The sequence below is a fragment of the Periplaneta americana genome, chromosome 14 (genome assembly GCF_040183065.1).
Source record: "Periplaneta americana isolate PAMFEO1 chromosome 14, P.americana_PAMFEO1_priV1, whole genome shotgun sequence".
Taxonomy (NCBI): domain Eukaryota; kingdom Metazoa; phylum Arthropoda; class Insecta; order Blattodea; family Blattidae; genus Periplaneta; species Periplaneta americana.
In genome coordinates, this window is record NC_091130.1 from 102,259,348 (window position 1) to 102,277,189 (window position 17,842).

General features: G+C 35.5%; 1 protein-coding gene across 1 annotated transcript in view; it reads right to left on the bottom strand.

The window, feature by feature from the left end:
• Positions 1 to 17,842, bottom strand: part of LOC138713610 (neuroligin-4, X-linked-like) — a 357,534-nt gene that overhangs the window by 250,032 nt on the left and 89,660 nt on the right. The window contains exon 2 of the mRNA XM_069845834.1: positions 9,985 to 10,185. Within this exon, the coding sequence (XP_069701935.1) occupies positions 9,985 to 10,185 (201 nt within the window). The remainder of the gene's footprint in view (positions 1 to 9,984; positions 10,186 to 17,842) is intronic.

Below are 17,842 nucleotides of genomic sequence, written 5' to 3' on the forward strand. Positions count from 1 at the left end.
CACAACTATCAGCCTAATATCGCACTCGGCGAAGATTCTCTTGTGAATATTGAATCGAAGTTTATATTCTAACATGGAAGAACAGTTGGAAGAAGAGCAGTTTGGCTTCAGGAAAGGAAAAGGTACGAGAGATGCAATTGGACTGCTATGGACAATCGGCGCAAGATACCTAGAGAAGAATAAAGAGGTGTAGATAGATACATAGATAGAGAAGTGCATTTATTGATGCATGATAAATTATACAAACTCATGTACACAAGAATCTTTGCACGAGCCCGTACGGCCATTCGTGCTGTAACTATGCACAGTTTGAATCTTCAAAGAAAACAAAAATAATACTACAAATAATAAAATAGTGAAACAACAGTTATTATTACTACCGTTATCATTAATTATCACAATTACAACTAATCTAATTTCAAACCAAATTTCACAAACATAATAAAAAAATAAAATAAATGTAAGATATGAAGAGAGAGAGAAAAAAACACAGTGAAACATATATATATATATAAAATTCAATTCCTTATTGAGACTGCACGAAATAATCCAAGTAATAAATATAAAGGTAAAATATAAAAAACATACACACGCGATAAAATACAAATAGAAAAAAAAAGACACAATAAATACAAAAATAACATTATCTTCTAATTACTTCATCATTTCAACACTAATTAATAACTCTTTCCCTTATTTTCTCGGCTCCCTTCCCCTCGGCCAGTTCCATCCTCAATTGTCGAACTTTTGCCATAAATTTTCCCACACTGTCACAAAATTTAACGTTATTTAACATATTGTATGTTGCCAAGTGCCCCCGGCTAGATGTAATGAAGGACTCTCGCAGGAATCATTTCCTCAGAGCTTCTGTGGCTTCACACTCCGATAAAATGTGGTGTGATATCTCGCCTTTACCCCAAAGAGGACATATTCTCGCCCCCTCTTCGTTGACGGTTTTAAATGCCCTCCAGGCTCCTAGACGAAACCAGATTAAACCCAGTCTACCTTCTTTGCTACCTCCATAGGGATAGAGTTCGGCCCCCCAATTTGTTTTGATCATCGATTGGATCTCCAGAGCAACCTTATCCCTACATTCCCCTTCTGTTATTTGCCTGTCTATATCCTTCAGGCGTTTCTTGACTTTCCGCCAAACATTTCGCTTGTTCCTGCAATCTTCCCCGATTATAAATCCCATGCCTATTTCCTCCAACCCTCTGCGTAATCTACCTGCCCAGGTTACTTGGTCTCCTCTCTCGAGTTGCTCCCTATAACAGACCGCTCCAATAAGAGACTGATCTCCATGCACAATCCTCAAGTAGTACTGTGTATGTAGTATATGTGGACATAGAAAAGGCTTTTGACAGAGTGGATTTGAATAAACTGATTGACATCCTGAATGAAATTGGTGGGGATTGGAAAGAGAGAAGACTTTTCAATAATCTTTATCTGAAACAACGAGTCAAAGTCAGGAGAGGAGAAGAAATGTCAGAAGGAAGTGAAATAGGGAGAGGAGTACGTCAAAGATGTCTTTTATCTCCTACCCTGTTGAACATCTACTTGGAGAATTTAGTAAAGAATTGTTTTCAGAACATCTAACGAGTGATAGTGCATAAGATTTTCTGATGATGTGGTGTTGTTAAAACAAGCGGAAATGATACTAAAAGTTATGCTACTGGAGCTAAATGACATCTGTGAGCAGTATGGGTTTAAGATAAATGCAAATAAGACGAAGAGCATGGTCATAGGAAGGAAAGCAGAAGATAAACTTGGGAATTATAAATGAGACAGTAGAGCAAGTGGACAACTTGAAATACATAGTGTATACTGTAAGCAGTAACATGAGCTGCTGCCAGGAAGGCAGTAGGAGGATAGCAATGGCCAAGGAAACTTTTAATAGAAAAAGGAGCAACTTCCGTGGACCTCTGGAAAAAAGAACTAAGGAAGGATCTAGTGAAATGCTTTGTATGGAATGTGGCATTATATGGGGCAGAAACATGAACATTACGATGAAGTAAAGAGAAGCGAACAGAAGCATTTGAAATGTGGATATGGAGAAGAGTGGAACGTGTGAAGTGGACAGACAGAATAAGAAATGAAGTTATATTGGAAAGAGTGGGTGAGGAAAGAATGATTCTGAATCTCATCAGGCTGAGAAGAAACTGCCTACTGAAGGATGCACTGGAAGGAATGGTGAACGGGAGTAGAGTTCGGTGTAGCAGAATATGACGACATTAAGATATATGGATCATATGAGGAAACAAAGAGGAGGGCAGGATATAAGAAATATTTGAGAAAGCTGGGTTTCCAGCGAAAGTCCTGCCCTTGGTCAGAACACAAAATGAATTTATCTTTGAATCAGACTTCTGGCGTCACATTCGGGTTTTTAGACAACTTATCTAGTTCACTTCTTCGGAAAATGTAGCTTTAAGGCACGGCGTCAGTAGGAGATATTTTTAACCAGTGTAATATAAGAAATAATTACACACATTACACATAATTTAATTGAACAGCATGATTTTGAGCTATACAATTCTAGAAATAAAACATACTTCAGCATATATCATTAAACATTCAGTGCTATGGATTTTACATTAGGCCTATGTACTCCAGACACAAGACATGTTCCTGAATATTACGTAAGATCCCCTATGGAAGTGACCACGTTTAATAACCATTATATATTATGTTTTTGGCACAGCACACAAAATCTAAAAGTGGAATTATGAAATGAAGAATTGCAACGGTTTTCAATCCTAGTTATTGAAATTATGAACACAATATGATACCCATTTGGTTTATTTAATAAGACTGTTAATAATGTTTTACTTGAATATTAAAAAAATTGCACATTAAGAAAAATACATTTAAGTATAATGGGATTTACTTTAAGTCTACACAAGAGATCAGTATCGTGGTTAATAAACAAATATATTTCCTTTCATCGATACGAAAGACACTCTACTTTAAAAAATGACATATATTTTTCAAAAGTTAGAGCAGCAGCACAAAGATACTGTTCACATTTCACGAGAGGATCCCTGTGAGGGGAGTACGGTCCTTGCGGGGTAAGGGGAGAGTAAACCAGTAACTCAGGGTTCTTGAAGGAGCAGGTGGATAGGAGTGATGTCATTGGCCGGCTGGTAGAAACAAGGCTCAGTCAATGGTCGGCCGGTTCAGAGTCTGGGAGAGGTTATAAGAGTGGGAGAAAAATTCGCATTCCTTGCTCGGATCTTCTCGTGAAATGCGGATAAACAGAGCGAGCGTGAAACATGGTTAAACTTTTTTGTCCAAAATAACACTTCTCAAGAAGGTTTTCATAATACGGATTAGAATAACCAATCTTATTTCATACTTCTATATGCCGATGACGAATAGATACTTAAAAAGTTTTAATAGATAACATTTTTTCAGAAAACTAGATTTTATATTGAGTGAATAGTATGAAAACATAGTACAAATATAAAGATAAATGTATAAAAACGTGATAAACCGAACTAGATCGAATCCGGTTCCTTTCTGTAACATGATTATTTCACACAATTACGTAGCATTTCCTTCATAGTACCTTCATATTCGGGAATCAAAGGAACACAAAATTGTTATTTTGTTTTGTGTCAAGAATTGAACATTTTAATAGTATCAGTTGTCGAAGATAGATGCACAGTTCTATTGTTTTTGTAGTATTGCCATATTGGTCGCAAACGTCGATGGCGTAAATTTTCTCCAATTACTTTTTGTTATGATTTTGTGATCAATTTACCTCGAAAAAAAAAGGCAATCAATTACAATGTAAAACAGGGCGTTTTATTTTTATTTTGTTTGTCAAGTGGGTCAACGGGATAAATGTCAGTCACCACATGTGTGTTGTGCGTGTTTTATTAAGTTAACAGAGTGGTTGAGGGGGGAAAAACAGCAATATATCTTTTGATAGGCCTATTTCAATAATTTTACGAGGAACTAACAGCTATCAGGAAGGTTGCTACTTCTGCATTACCAAAATAGAGGGATTTTCAAAGAAAACTAGAGATTTAATTGCATATAATAACTTCCTTTCAGTTATAAGACCCGCGCCCTAAGCTTACTCATATGAAATTGCTATTCATATCCCTACACCCAGAGATGGGCAGGGTATGTAGCACATGGGCGAATTCAGAAGTACATATAGAGTATTAGTAGCATTTGCTCAAGTTGGGTTGAGGGAAAATCCCGGAAAAAACCTTAATCAGGTAACTTGCCTCGACCGGGATTCGAACCCGGGCCACCTCGACAGTTACTATAACGTGATTGTAGCAATTATTCTTTTCGTATGAAGGAACTTTTTAAAGTTTAATCGTAAAAAAGTATGGGAAATTTAAAAAAAATGGCGAAATAGGAAATTATTTGCAATATTAAAGTAAAATATTCATTTTTATCCAACAGGGTTAACATATGCGCAATATTCAAAATAAAATTGGTCTTATTAAATTATTCTTCTTTCGAAACGTAAAGATGCACAAATAACGTTTTTTCACTATGATGTAATGTGTCATTAAACCATGCATTTCTATACATATGCTCGGTATATAATCATCACACGAAATAGTGTTCAAATGCAAATATTTAATTGTATATTAGCGCTTCTAGCCATGAATCCAGGTGACTCGGGTTCGAATCCCGGTCGGGGAAAGTTACGTGGTTGAGATTTTTTTCGGGGTTTTCCCTCAACCCAATTTGAGCAAATGCTAGGTAAGTTTCGGTGCTGGACACCGGAAATTCCACCGGTTATCACCTTCATCTCATTCACATTCTAAATAACCTAAGATGTTGATACAGCGTAGTAAAATAATTTACTTAAAAATCTATGAAGTTCTTCGATCCAGAAGAATCACTATACGTTAAAACTGCAATAAATTCTTCAGAAACCTTATCTTCAGGAGATTCTGGCATTCCTAGTAGCACACTATTTGTTCCCGTCTAAGGCCATTGAAAAACTGGAGACCAGGAGTATACCTCTCCTTGATTCTTTGGCGGTAGTTGAATATGCAGAGGAGGGGCTAAAAGGAGCACCTATGAAGACATTATCTAAAAAAAATTAATCACAGTTCGCCAGAATAATAATGGTCTAAATTTTTTTATAGGAAGTAGCTTCTTTTTCCAAGGAGCAGATGAACTCTAGTCTAAGTACTGAGGGTCTTGCAAGTGTCCCTCATTTAAGTTTGCTCAAGTTACATCCTGGGTGATGTTGAACGAACTTTTACAACATTCAGATTTGTAAGTTACTAACTGAAAAAAAGACGTTCCTACACGACAGAAAACCTGGAAAATACTTCTATATTTTGTCATTTGAACTGAGGCAAAATCAATTAACATTAACACGAATAAAATTATTTAATATTTTTTATCATAATTTTTTGCGAGTAAGAGTATTGTTAGAAGTTACCTGAATCTCTAACTAATATTGCACTAAAGCGGTCCAGTCAGCTTATTTTAAAACTTTTACGGTCTTACTAATAAAAACTCTATATCAGACGCTTAACTGTCTTATAATTATACTATGAGTAGCTCGTTTATAAGTCGTGTGTAAATTCCTTACTAATAATCACTACATACGTCGTGTATAACAGTATAACTGTTACACAGCTACGTCATAGTTTCGTCATTACTTCGTTACGAAAGGTACTAGAACATCTGAAGTTCTCTATTGCATCCGTTAGAGCGCTCTAGTGTGCCGTGTTAAGTATCGATAGTACAACTAGCTCTGATCGATTACCACACTATATTTTGGTCAAAGAATACAAGCCACAGCAATATTATTCTAATTATTCTGTTCTCTTTGGTTTGTTCTTCTGTGGTTAGAAGGCAACCATCATCAAAAAACAAAACGACAGTCGATAAGAACAGCTGTTAGAGGAGCGGCTATTTTTTCTCTATATACAACGCTTAAACAAGGGGTTTCATGTATATAACTACTGCAAAGCGATTCCAATTGTATAGTTACAGCCTGTTTATACGTCAATCACTTATGCATGGTTTATTAGTAACGTTTTCTGTCCCAATTCTGCATAAGTCTCGTATAAAAACTAAACACTGTTTATTAGTAAGACCGTTAGTAGATATTTAAATCGATATTTCTGAAGTTTTTAGTGCATAGTTGCACGCAAAATTTGACAATTTTTAGTACATATAAATCCTCGGTATATGTTGATGCACCTTGAGCAATTATTTGAACGATAAACTTGCTACGTTTGTTAAGATTACACTGTACAGTAATATTAATTCTGTTATATAACAAATTCTCCTTCCTTTTCTTCACGATTTCCAGATGCTCCCATCTGCTTCCTCAGTCTGAAACTTCAAAGTTTCAACGTGATCTAGTCTCTTAACACAGACTCTCTCTCTCTCTCTCAGCCTCTCTTTCTCTCTCTATGTCTCTCCTTCCCGACAAACACATAGAGAAGCCAGAAACCGCCGCATGGCTCTAACATATCAGCTAATCCTGTCTTTCTGATTGTATTAGCATATGTTCCCATCCACGCGTGCTTGCAGTCTCCTGAACCATCTGTGTTCTAGGTTACATTATTATTTCAGAATTTCCGAAATTCTCCGGCGACGTAACACATACCCTCCTCTCTTGCAACCAGCGTGCATGTATGCCATTTGTTCCACACCACAAGTAACGCGCCGCTACTCCATAGTTATATTTACACACTAACTTCACCTCGCCAATGTCTCACACACAGGGAAACCCATGCACTAATGTTTATTTAAGTACTACCAACTTTAATCTGCGTTATAGTAACCGGCAAAGTGTATCTAAACGTGTAATCAAAGAGAACTGTGGGAAAAAATGTATCTAGACTAAATGCAGAAACGGTAATATTATGATTATTATAATGGGATATGCTTATTTAATATGTCATCAAAATTTACAATTGAGTATTAAGAAAACCTTTAAACAATTGTAATTATATTTTTCATATCTATCTTATATACAATTCGACGGTCGCAAGGAAGAACACTGAAACTCACAAAACCATCTTTTTAGGTAGAATTAAAAAAAATAAAATGGTTTTGAAAAATAAGGATTTTTAATTAGATTTCTTTGCTTTACATTTTCATTATTGAAATTGATGTTCTCGTTCATTGTTTTGACACCATTTTCTCTAAAACCATTCCCTATATACGTATTGGTACTAACTAGAGATGAACAAAACTGACTGCCGCTCTCGCTCGCTGTGTTCGTTGCATTTGTCTTTCGAGTCTCGTCTCGCCACTCCCGCGCGCTTCGATTCTCGCTCATCACTCCCAAAACAGCACCCGGTCGGCTTGGAAAGACTTCGCAACCCCGAACAACGTACATCGTTGAAACAAACAACATTATAAATGTTTAAATGAGACAAAACGACAAAACAGAACAGTATCTTAGTTATCAAAATATTCCGTTCTACTATATATTACCTATGGTTATATAAATACTGTAGAAGAAAAAACAATTCTGAAATAAATTTGCATTTTCTAAGAAACTAAAACACAGCATTAATATCTTTTTACTTGAGATTGCACACTTGATCCCAAACATATGAAAAGAAAATTCCAGCCTTTCAACAAAGGCCCAGTAATTAAACAAAGACTGTGGAACGGACCATTATACAGCGAAAGGCAGAGATGATGATTCAAATAGGGCACTTGACTGTTCATACACACATAACAGCTGCCAAAGCAGACAGGAGTCCAGTCAGGTACAAACAACTGTGGCGATTCAAGGCTGACGTTCGGGACTTCGGGAGTGATCAATCTCGACGTTTCGAAACACTCACAACCAGTCCCCACGTCAACAACACGACATACACAACACGTCGTGCGGGTCCTCGGCCTTGCGGGCGCCGTCAGTCCTGCCCTCTCGATCATTGTTCATGTTCTAGTACTTACAATACATGTGACCACATGAAACGTGGAAATACTTAATTGGAATTAGAATTTATGAGCATTCTGTACAGTAGAGGCAGCAAGACTTGTCGTGTAACTTATCATGCACAGTGGCTATATTGTTAGTTGGTATGGATGGGGAAGACAATATTTTTAGTCAGATTGAACATCCATGTTGGTAGATTAGTATAATATTAAGCACTACACCTCTCGCATCAAACTCTCTTTCTGACCACCCATCCTTCCACCTCGCGCAGCTAAAATGTCAGGTCTCTCCTCCTGATCTCTAGATGAAAGTACTATACCTATTTGCAGACAGTTTTTAAAATCGTATACATTTAAATGTGCAGCAATATCAATCCATAGGAACTACAAGAGTGGGAAGACAAATACCGCTGACGGAAACATTTCATACATTGGAAGGTAGTCCAGTCTTTGATATGATGATGATGATGATGATGATGATGATGATGATGACCTTAAAAGTGTAACTCCTTCGTCATTACTTCTTTAAAAAGACGTAAGTAATGTAGTCATTTACTTTGCCATCAAACTGAGAATAAACAATTTTACATATTACACACAAATGTCCTTATTGATGATTATAGAAGGAATGTTATCTAATTAAAATATTGTAAAGTACTGAGGTCCTTTCATAAATAAATGCACTGGTTGGTACAACTGTGAAGTGGATGACGCAACACCAATGAAAATTATGTCAGTTGCGGATGAAGGTTAAGGAAGAAGCATGTGTGTTCGTTTCCTCCATAGTATACTCTATGTTTTTAAGTGACGCGAACTAGAGATGGAGCCTCTCTCTAAGCGCTAACTCTGAAACCGTGGCAGGAATGCGGCGTGGAACCCGACAGACTGTACTATACTTACTGAGTATGTTTCCCCGCCCCCCACTTCCTCATACGGCGCGGTTTCAGAGCTGCCGCTCACAGACAGTGCAAGTGTCTCGGGCACTGTGACTATGAAAGATCAAAGATCATACATTTAAGTTCGATATTTGATAGGAAAATTAAGAAATTAATGTCTTCAAACTAACGTCATTTTCATGCTCAAACCAACTCGGAAAAAACGTTTTAACCAGATTTATATAACCTACAGAAGGAAAACATTTGCCAAAATACGTATATGAGTTTTGGAGAGCTTTCCTACAGGTTTACTATATCTATATGCTTACTGATTTATGTTTAAAAATACAGTGGACTCTCCTAAGTTCGACTGGGTGTGGCAGGTGAAATGAATACAAATTCTTACTGGTTATCTATCAACGAATACAGCACTGTACTTGCATTTTCTGCCCGCCCCGAGACTTGTGTATGGGCTTCTATAGTCCCGTCGCTCTAATTTCCGGCAGCCAATCACGTTACAGGTCGGCTACATTTAGTCGTGTGCGTCTTATGATTCGCTGATGAAGAAGTTATGCATTTCCTAAGGCTCGATAAATACTTAACATGATCGCCCGCCATTTTGGCTCTTTCGTTTGCGTACGCAGAAAGCACACGAGGACTTTATTTGCCGCTCAATTATTTGCTGAATTACAGTGCGTTTGATTTATTATCATAGGCGCTACGACATGATAATGTTTAATGGTATGGCAAATGGATCCCTCGTCTGGTAGCTCGGCAACGAAAGAAAAAAATGGCGATACTACCTACCTAGACTTATAGAGCCTTGACTTCCGAAGACGTAAGCACAGAGGAGGAGTCACGCCGGGAATAACAGCGACGCAACTATAGTACCACTGTAGGTTTCGACAGTCCCGTCTTACAAACGGCACAATTCTCCAATAGAAAAAGAAGAATTCATTAATTTAAAATCGGTGATTAAATATGGATGTCCTAATCAATAAAATATTTTGTTTACTTTAAAAAAAAGCATCACTACAACACACAGAACGAATTTTCATTCAAATGGCAAATCCATTTAGTGCCCATATAGGGGCGTATCTAATTCTCCTATGTAAGCAGTCGAACTATAAGATGTCGAACTTAAGAGCTTCCTCTATACAGTGTTCTACTCTTTAATTAGTTTTCTATAACAGACATTGTATAAAATTTAGAAACAAACCTGGCATGACGGTGGGTGACGTCATGAGGAAGTTAATGCAGGCGGCTCCCGTGCCGTGGCCGAACAGTGTCACGTTGCCTGGGTCCCCGCCGAACAGCGCCACGTTCTGCTGCACCCAGTGCAGCGCCGCTATCTGGTCCATCAAGCCGTAATTAGCAACACGGGCTTTGAGGTGGGGTGCCAGGTTCGCGTTTAGGAAGCCTGCAAGAAAGCAACAAATACATTATGATCACCATTACCTTCTCTAGGCATTGAATTGTATGTTCGAGGTGAGAAATGTAACGCATTTAGCGTAACACGAAGTTTAAGAAGTCTCCGCTAGATGCTGCTCCTATCGATAATGAGATGATGATGATGATGATAATGGCGTTGGCGATAATGATAATGAAGTAAAGTATAAGTATCGAATCCAGAGGGATGTAACACTAATCGACAACCAAAGAACCAACAGTACCATACAGCGACATAATGTAGGCAGAATCACACTACAGAATTATGTAACAAGAAGGACTGTGGAAAGGAATTAGAGGTATCACTTCATAGAAATTCAACAAATGGCGTTGCAATATAAACCAGTCCAAGAAGAATGCCAGGAAAACTGAAGGAAAGATGAATTGACCATTTTTTATAGATTTTAAGAATTCAGTTCATTTTTAGAATGAGAAGGTAAATTTGAAATACCAGTATGGTAATTTAAATGTTCTGGAAATGTAGTTTTCATATACATACAGCTCCCTGTAAAGCTGACTTGGATAATTTCAAGGGAAAAATTGTTCGGGGGCCGTGTATCGAAACCCGGACCTTTGGCTGAGCACACCAAAGCTCTACCGACTGAGCTACCCAGGAATTGTAGCCGACACCGACTCAATTTTTCCCTTTATATCCACATACCGGTACCTAAAGTGGGCTGACAAGACGCCAGAATCCAACTCTGATAAAACACAAACTCTGTGTGACTTGAATTTTGTGGTTTTCCGTTAACGAACAGTGACTTGTATTATACAAATCTGGCTTTCAGGTATAACTCCCTGTAAAGTTGACTTGAATAATTTCAAGGGAAAAATTGTTCTGGGACCGGGTATGGAATCCGGGACCTTTGACTGAGGGCGCCAACACTCTGCCCTTATTTATTTATTTATTTATTCATTTATTTATTTATTTATTTACTTATTGTGATGTAGTAAAGGTCATCAGGCCTTCTCTTCCACACCATCAGAAATGCACATACAATAATATAAATAAAAAGAAATATCACACCGTAAACATAGTAAAGCTACACGAAAATATACACAGGTTTCAGTCACAGAAACTTTATATGAGCGATTAAGTATTGTAATTAAATGTATCCTAACTAATTAACTAACATAAACAAGAAACTTGCGATTTTAATCTTGAGTAAAAAACATAAATCAACACTTCTAGCAATACCTGAAAAGCATTAAATAAGACAAAATTTTCCAATTTAATTTTGAATTGTGATAAATTCCGGCAGTCCCTGACGTCATTAGGTAAGGAATTCCAGAGACGAGGTATTTCTACAGTATAGGAGGATGAGTATAAAGACGTTCTATGATGAGGTATAGATGCTTGATGCCGATTTCGAAGAGTTGTAAGAAATTGAAAGCGTGATAACAGATAATTCGGAGTAGAAGTATGCATGATTGTAAATATGTAGAAGAGACAGTGGATGTATTGTTCTTCGTTCCTTCAGACGCACCCATGAAAATAACTGGAGGGAAGGCGTTATATGGTCAAATGTACGAGTATTGCAGATGAATCGTATGCACTCATTATGAACACATTGTAGTCTCTCAGCTAAGAATGAACTTACATTAGTTAGCAACGAATCGCAATAATCAAAATGGGGTATTACAAGGGTCTGAATAAGATTATTTTTTAGACTAAGTGGTAGAAATTCTTTTATATGAAACAAGGACTGAAGCTGAGAAAATATTTTTTGTAAGTGTTTATTAGTGTTGGATATAAAATTAAAACTTTAAAATTTAAATAAGGTTTCAGAATTTTAATTTACATTTAAATGTGCAGTTAAGAATAACATTTTGACAAGGAGGAACTCGATAGTTACTGAAAGATGGAACAAGGTACATAGCCTATACAGAGAGAAATAAATATAACTCTACAGATTTCCTTTCAATAACTTATTCCAAAGCTAGAGTACAATAAAAATTCCAATACCATATTAGGCCGAAATGAATACTTTTGTCAGAAACAAAATTTTCTCTAAATGTTGACGCTGTTTTACTAAATAAGAACTATCCATACGATTCTGGATATTACTGTTATTATTAGAGAAACAGAAAAAGGGTGATTTATCCTCTTGCAATATTTAAATGAAATGGATGTTTTCTTGAAAATTAAATAAATAATTACTTTCTGCCATTAGAAAGTCTGACAACCCTACCGCAATGACTAAGGGACAGAAAGTTCCTATTCAGATCGAGTGCATGTGTTTTTTCGTAGGAGAGCTAGCGGGCGACGCACTATTACCAAACTACGTAGATATTCAGCGTAATTATCAACAGTAATCTCACTAGAGGTTTTTATTTATCTAGAGAAAATCAAAACTCGAGTGGGATTTAATTGACTATTACAGATTAGAAGAATGTATATAAACGATTAGAAGAAATAATGTACTCTAATGCAATAGAATATTAATTGACTTACTGAAATTCTATTTCACTGATGTTAGCTTCACTAAAACGTTTGAACGGAACGGCCATTTTCAGTCACATCTATGCAGGAAACAAATGACGATCGCAAAGCATATTTTATAGAACCGTAAAGAATTTGCAATTTGAAACGCTGACAAACAAAGAAAAAAATGGTAGGGAGGTAATAAAAACAGAAGAAAGTACTGTATATAAAGAGTAAAAGGAATAAAGTACTCTAATACAATAAAATATATATAAATTCACTTACACAAAAATTCTATTTCACTAATGTTATCTTCACCAAAATGTTGAAAGGAACCTCCTTTTTCAGCCGACTATTTATGCAGGAAACAAATAACGATCGCAAAACATGTTTCATAGTACCGTAAAGAATTTTCAGTTTGAAATGTTGGCAAACAAAGAAACAAACGCTAGGGTAGTCATAAAAACAAACAAATGCTAGGGAAGCGATAAAATTAAACAAATGCTATGGAAGCGATAAAATTGTGCGATAAACAGCCATGATTGAATGAAAGATGTCCTTTCTTACCGTTTTATTGATCAAAAGTAGAATGAGATAGTAAAAGTGTAATAGTCTATAATTAACATGCACTTAATTTCAAAACGTATAATTATTTTTCATTTATTTTAATACATTCTATTAAAGCCTTCAATCTACACAGTTATATCACTTTCTCTCTGTGGGCTTTAATCAGTAAGTGTATGGTGATGACAGTAATATTGATGATGGGAAAGCAAAATATAACGAAAAATGATATAGCCTAATAATAATGGTAGAAAAGAAAGGTAAAGAATTTGGAGTTCAAAATATTGAGCCCTTTTATTTGTGTTGGAATCGATAATAAAAAAAGAATGGTAACAGGAGATTCAGAGAATTCAGATGATTGCATGAATATCTCTGCTTTATTGTTTTTTTTCTTTAGGGATATGAATTTCTTTAATGTTTAATATATAGGGTAAACTAGGGTCTGTTGGACAGTCGGGCATGTAGGACACTCTGTACTTTAACGTGTTACCTCGCCACTTGTGGGCACCACATTCTGCTAGAAGTCAGTGACTTCTAGCAGAATGTGGTGCCCACAAGTGGCGAGGTAACACGTTAAAGTACAGAATGTCCAACATGCCCGACTGTCCAACAGACCCTAGTTTACCCTACATTTTATTCAATTTTTCTGTTATGAAATTACTTAGGGAAGAGTCGGGTAGTGTCGGACATCGGGTAGTATCGGACAGTGCGTTTCTTTCATCTACCACCATATGGTAGTACCTGAATGACATGGTTACGTTTCTCTATGCGACATCACAGAAACGTAACCATGTCAGTCAGGTACTATCATCGTGTGGTAGATGAAAGAAACGCACTGTCCGATATTACCCGATGTCCGATACTACCCGACTCTCCCCTACTGCTAGACAACTTTCGTTCCTTATTCACTTGCAAGTTTTATTGCGCACCACTCAACAGATGGCATCACATGTACGCTTTGGTATGTGCAGACTGCATAATCATCGTCTCATTTCTTTTGCGTCTCCATAAAAACCACCCTTTTCTTTATTAAAGCAATGGAATAGATATCTTAATCTATATTTACTCTACTTACTTTTGCTATGTTCAACACCACCACCACCACCACCACCACCACCGCCACCACCACCACCACCACCACCATCATCATCATCATCATCATCATCATCATCATCATCATCATCATTATAGTTCTACGCGTAACGTCTCCATGTGTTGCAATTCTTTATTAACTATGCTAAACTAAGAATATATACCCTAAGTTCTTAAAGAAAAATTGTTGGACGACTCATATTTTGTAAAACAGAGTTCATTATTCTTTAATATTACAATCATATGCAATATTTACTATTATCAGATTCGAGTTTTTTTTTTAATGAGAAAATAACTGATTTAAAACATAAGAAAAAATTGATGGAATGATGAAAAGTAAAATGTGGGTATAGAAAAGTATCCTACTCCTATTTCTTGCCTTATTAACGACATTAACTTTTAAGATTACTTCAAAGGCATATTAGGCCCAATACACATTGAATTTATAAAATAAAACCAAATGCCCTTCAATAAGGGTGACCACAAGGATCCAGAAAACAAATATATATATATATAAAAGCTTACAATGAAAATACATATAATAGATTTGAAAAGAAAATTAAAGTGAATCATAATACTTGAAATAGAGATGAAATTGCAAAATTTGAATTGAGTCCTTTAGAATTTCTCTAACGATTTTCGCAATATTGTAAAATGTTAATCCCTTCGATTTCAAAAGGTTATAGGTGTATTTGGAGATGGTATCACGAACTCCAAAAAGAAGTCCGTGTACTGATCAACGATTAGCCATGATGTTATACTGCATACTAAAATAAGGAATGCAAGGTTCATAGATGATTCTCTTTTCATCATCAATAAGTTTTGGCTGTTGTGCATTTCTTTCAAACCTGATAGTCGGGTCGGTATTTTTCCTGTATTCTTTTTTCTATCAATCACAACAATATCTGCTCGTCTTGTTGAATCATCTTCCGAGATACAATGCACTTCTTCATGGACTTCTAATTCTTGTTCTCTTAGGATGTCAGCAAGCATTGTCATGACTCTATGATGGCGGTTACTCCGCCGTAACTAAGTCTTTCGGCAGAAACCCAACACATGTCCTAGTGTTTTAAATTTTCAAATTTAATTACGTGTTTTCGCTGTTACGAGACCTGATGATGCCATTTTTATGGTGAAAACGTTCGTCTCTTGTAATGCAGTAATAAATTCCATTTTATGTCATAATTTAATGGCTTGAATGGTTATGTTTAATTGATAAGTAATTTGACGGTAATAAAAACTATAAGTTATATATTTAAAATTATTGGAAAAGTATTTAACTGTGTTAATAAATAATATAGGGTACGGTACACATTAATTCCAGAACGATGATATATGGATAGAATGCAGAGGAAAGATTCGAATCAAGTCAAAGGGTACGACAAGACTGCAACATGTTGCCGATTTTATTTAAGATATTATATCTCGACGAAATTTTTAATTTTAATTTATGAGTGAATTAACATGTTAAACACAACATTAAAAGGAAAATCATAATGATACTTTATTTCTGGCTATATTATCAGACTATGATATCCAAAAGAGTTCGGGGTAGAAGAAGATATCAGGTGATAGACAACATTAAGATATATGGATCATATGAGGAAACCGAGAGGAAGGCGGAAAATAGGAAAGATTGAAAAAAGCTAGGTTTTCAGTGAATGAATGATATCCAAACTGAGTGCAAATTTTCAAAGAAAATTATAATAACATAACAATGTGTTGAATGGTTTTCATAAGGAAAATGCTCAAGGAAATATAAAGTGATAGCATTTCATGCCGAAGAGTGTGTAAAGTCAAAAGTAGCATTGAGGAACAACGTCTTTGAACAAGCTGCGAATTTTAGATTTTTCTCCTATATTGAATGGTCGAGACGTCAGCTTCTAGAAACAATGACGACGCGGCAAGAACCCGGAAACCCAAACTTACAATATAACTAAGTTTCAAACATAGTCATAAGCCATTTAGACTAAAGACACTTTGACAATACCGTTGTTATTTTGCATGACCTACGTGAGACCCCAAGACTGGTCTAAAATAAATATCCTTCTTCTTATCTACTTTCTTGTTTTTACCCGTCCGTCCGTCTATCTATCTATCTATCTATCTATCTATCTATCTATCTATCTATCTATCTATCTATCTATCTATCTATCTATCTATCTATCTATCTATCTATCTATCTATCTATCTATCTATCTATCTATCTATCTATCTATCTATCTATCTATCTATCTATCTATCTATCTATCTATCTATCTATCTATCTATCTATCTATCTATCTATCTATCTATCTATCTATCTATCTATCTATCTATCTATCTATCTATCTATCTATCTATCTATCTATCTATCTATCTATCTATCTATCTATCTATCTATCTATCTATCTATCTATCTATCTATCTATCTATCTATCTATCTATCTATCTATCTATCTATCTATCTATCTATCTATCTATCTATCTATCTATCTATCTATCTATCTATCTATCTATCTATCCTATCTATCTATCCTATCTATCTATCCTATCTATCTATCCTATCTATCTATCCTATCTATCTATCTATCTATCTATCTATCTATCTATCTATCTATCTATCTATCTATCTATCTATCTATCTATCTATCTATCTATCTATCTATCTATCTATCTATCTATCTATCTATCTATCTATCTATCTATCTATCTATCTATCTATCTATCTATCTATCTATCTATCTATCTATCTATCTATCTATCTATCTATCTATCTATCTATCTATCTATCTATCTATCTATCTATCTATCTATCTATCTATCTATCTATCTATCTATCTATCTATCTATCTATCTATCTATCTATCTATCTATCTATCTATCTATCTATCTATCTATCTATCTATCTATCTATCTATCTATCTATCTATCTATCTATCTATCTATCTATCTATCTATCTATCTATCTATCTATCTATCTATCTATCTATCTATCTATCTATCTATCTATCTATCTATCTATCTATCTATCTATCTATCTATCTATCTATCTATCTATCCTATCTGTCTGTCTGTCTGTCTGTCTGTCTGTCTGTCTGTCTGTCTGTCTGTCTGCCTGCCTGCCTGCCTGCCTGCCTGCCTATTTTAGCTGCAGTGCGTTACAATGTTGAATGACAGTATAATATTGACTTCCAATCTTATAGCTATCACTCAATTATTAATATACAATTTTTGTGTCTTCTTACATTATATGCCCACATACATTTTAAAATTTATTTTTACCTGTCTTTTAAAGAATTTATTTCCCTCATTCGCTTTCTCTTACTTTCCAAAGGTATGTTCCTAAAGATTCTATTATCTGTTCATTTGTAATTCTTGATATTTTGGGTAAAACAATTTCATTACTAAAATTTAACCATTCTCTTTTCATAAAACTACGTTCACTCCATGTCTCGACACATGTTAGCAATATATGCTTTATAGTTTCTATTGCGCCATGTAATATGCATCTGTAATTTTCTTTATCACCTCTAAAACCTCTCAATTTCCACACTCCTAACTCAAT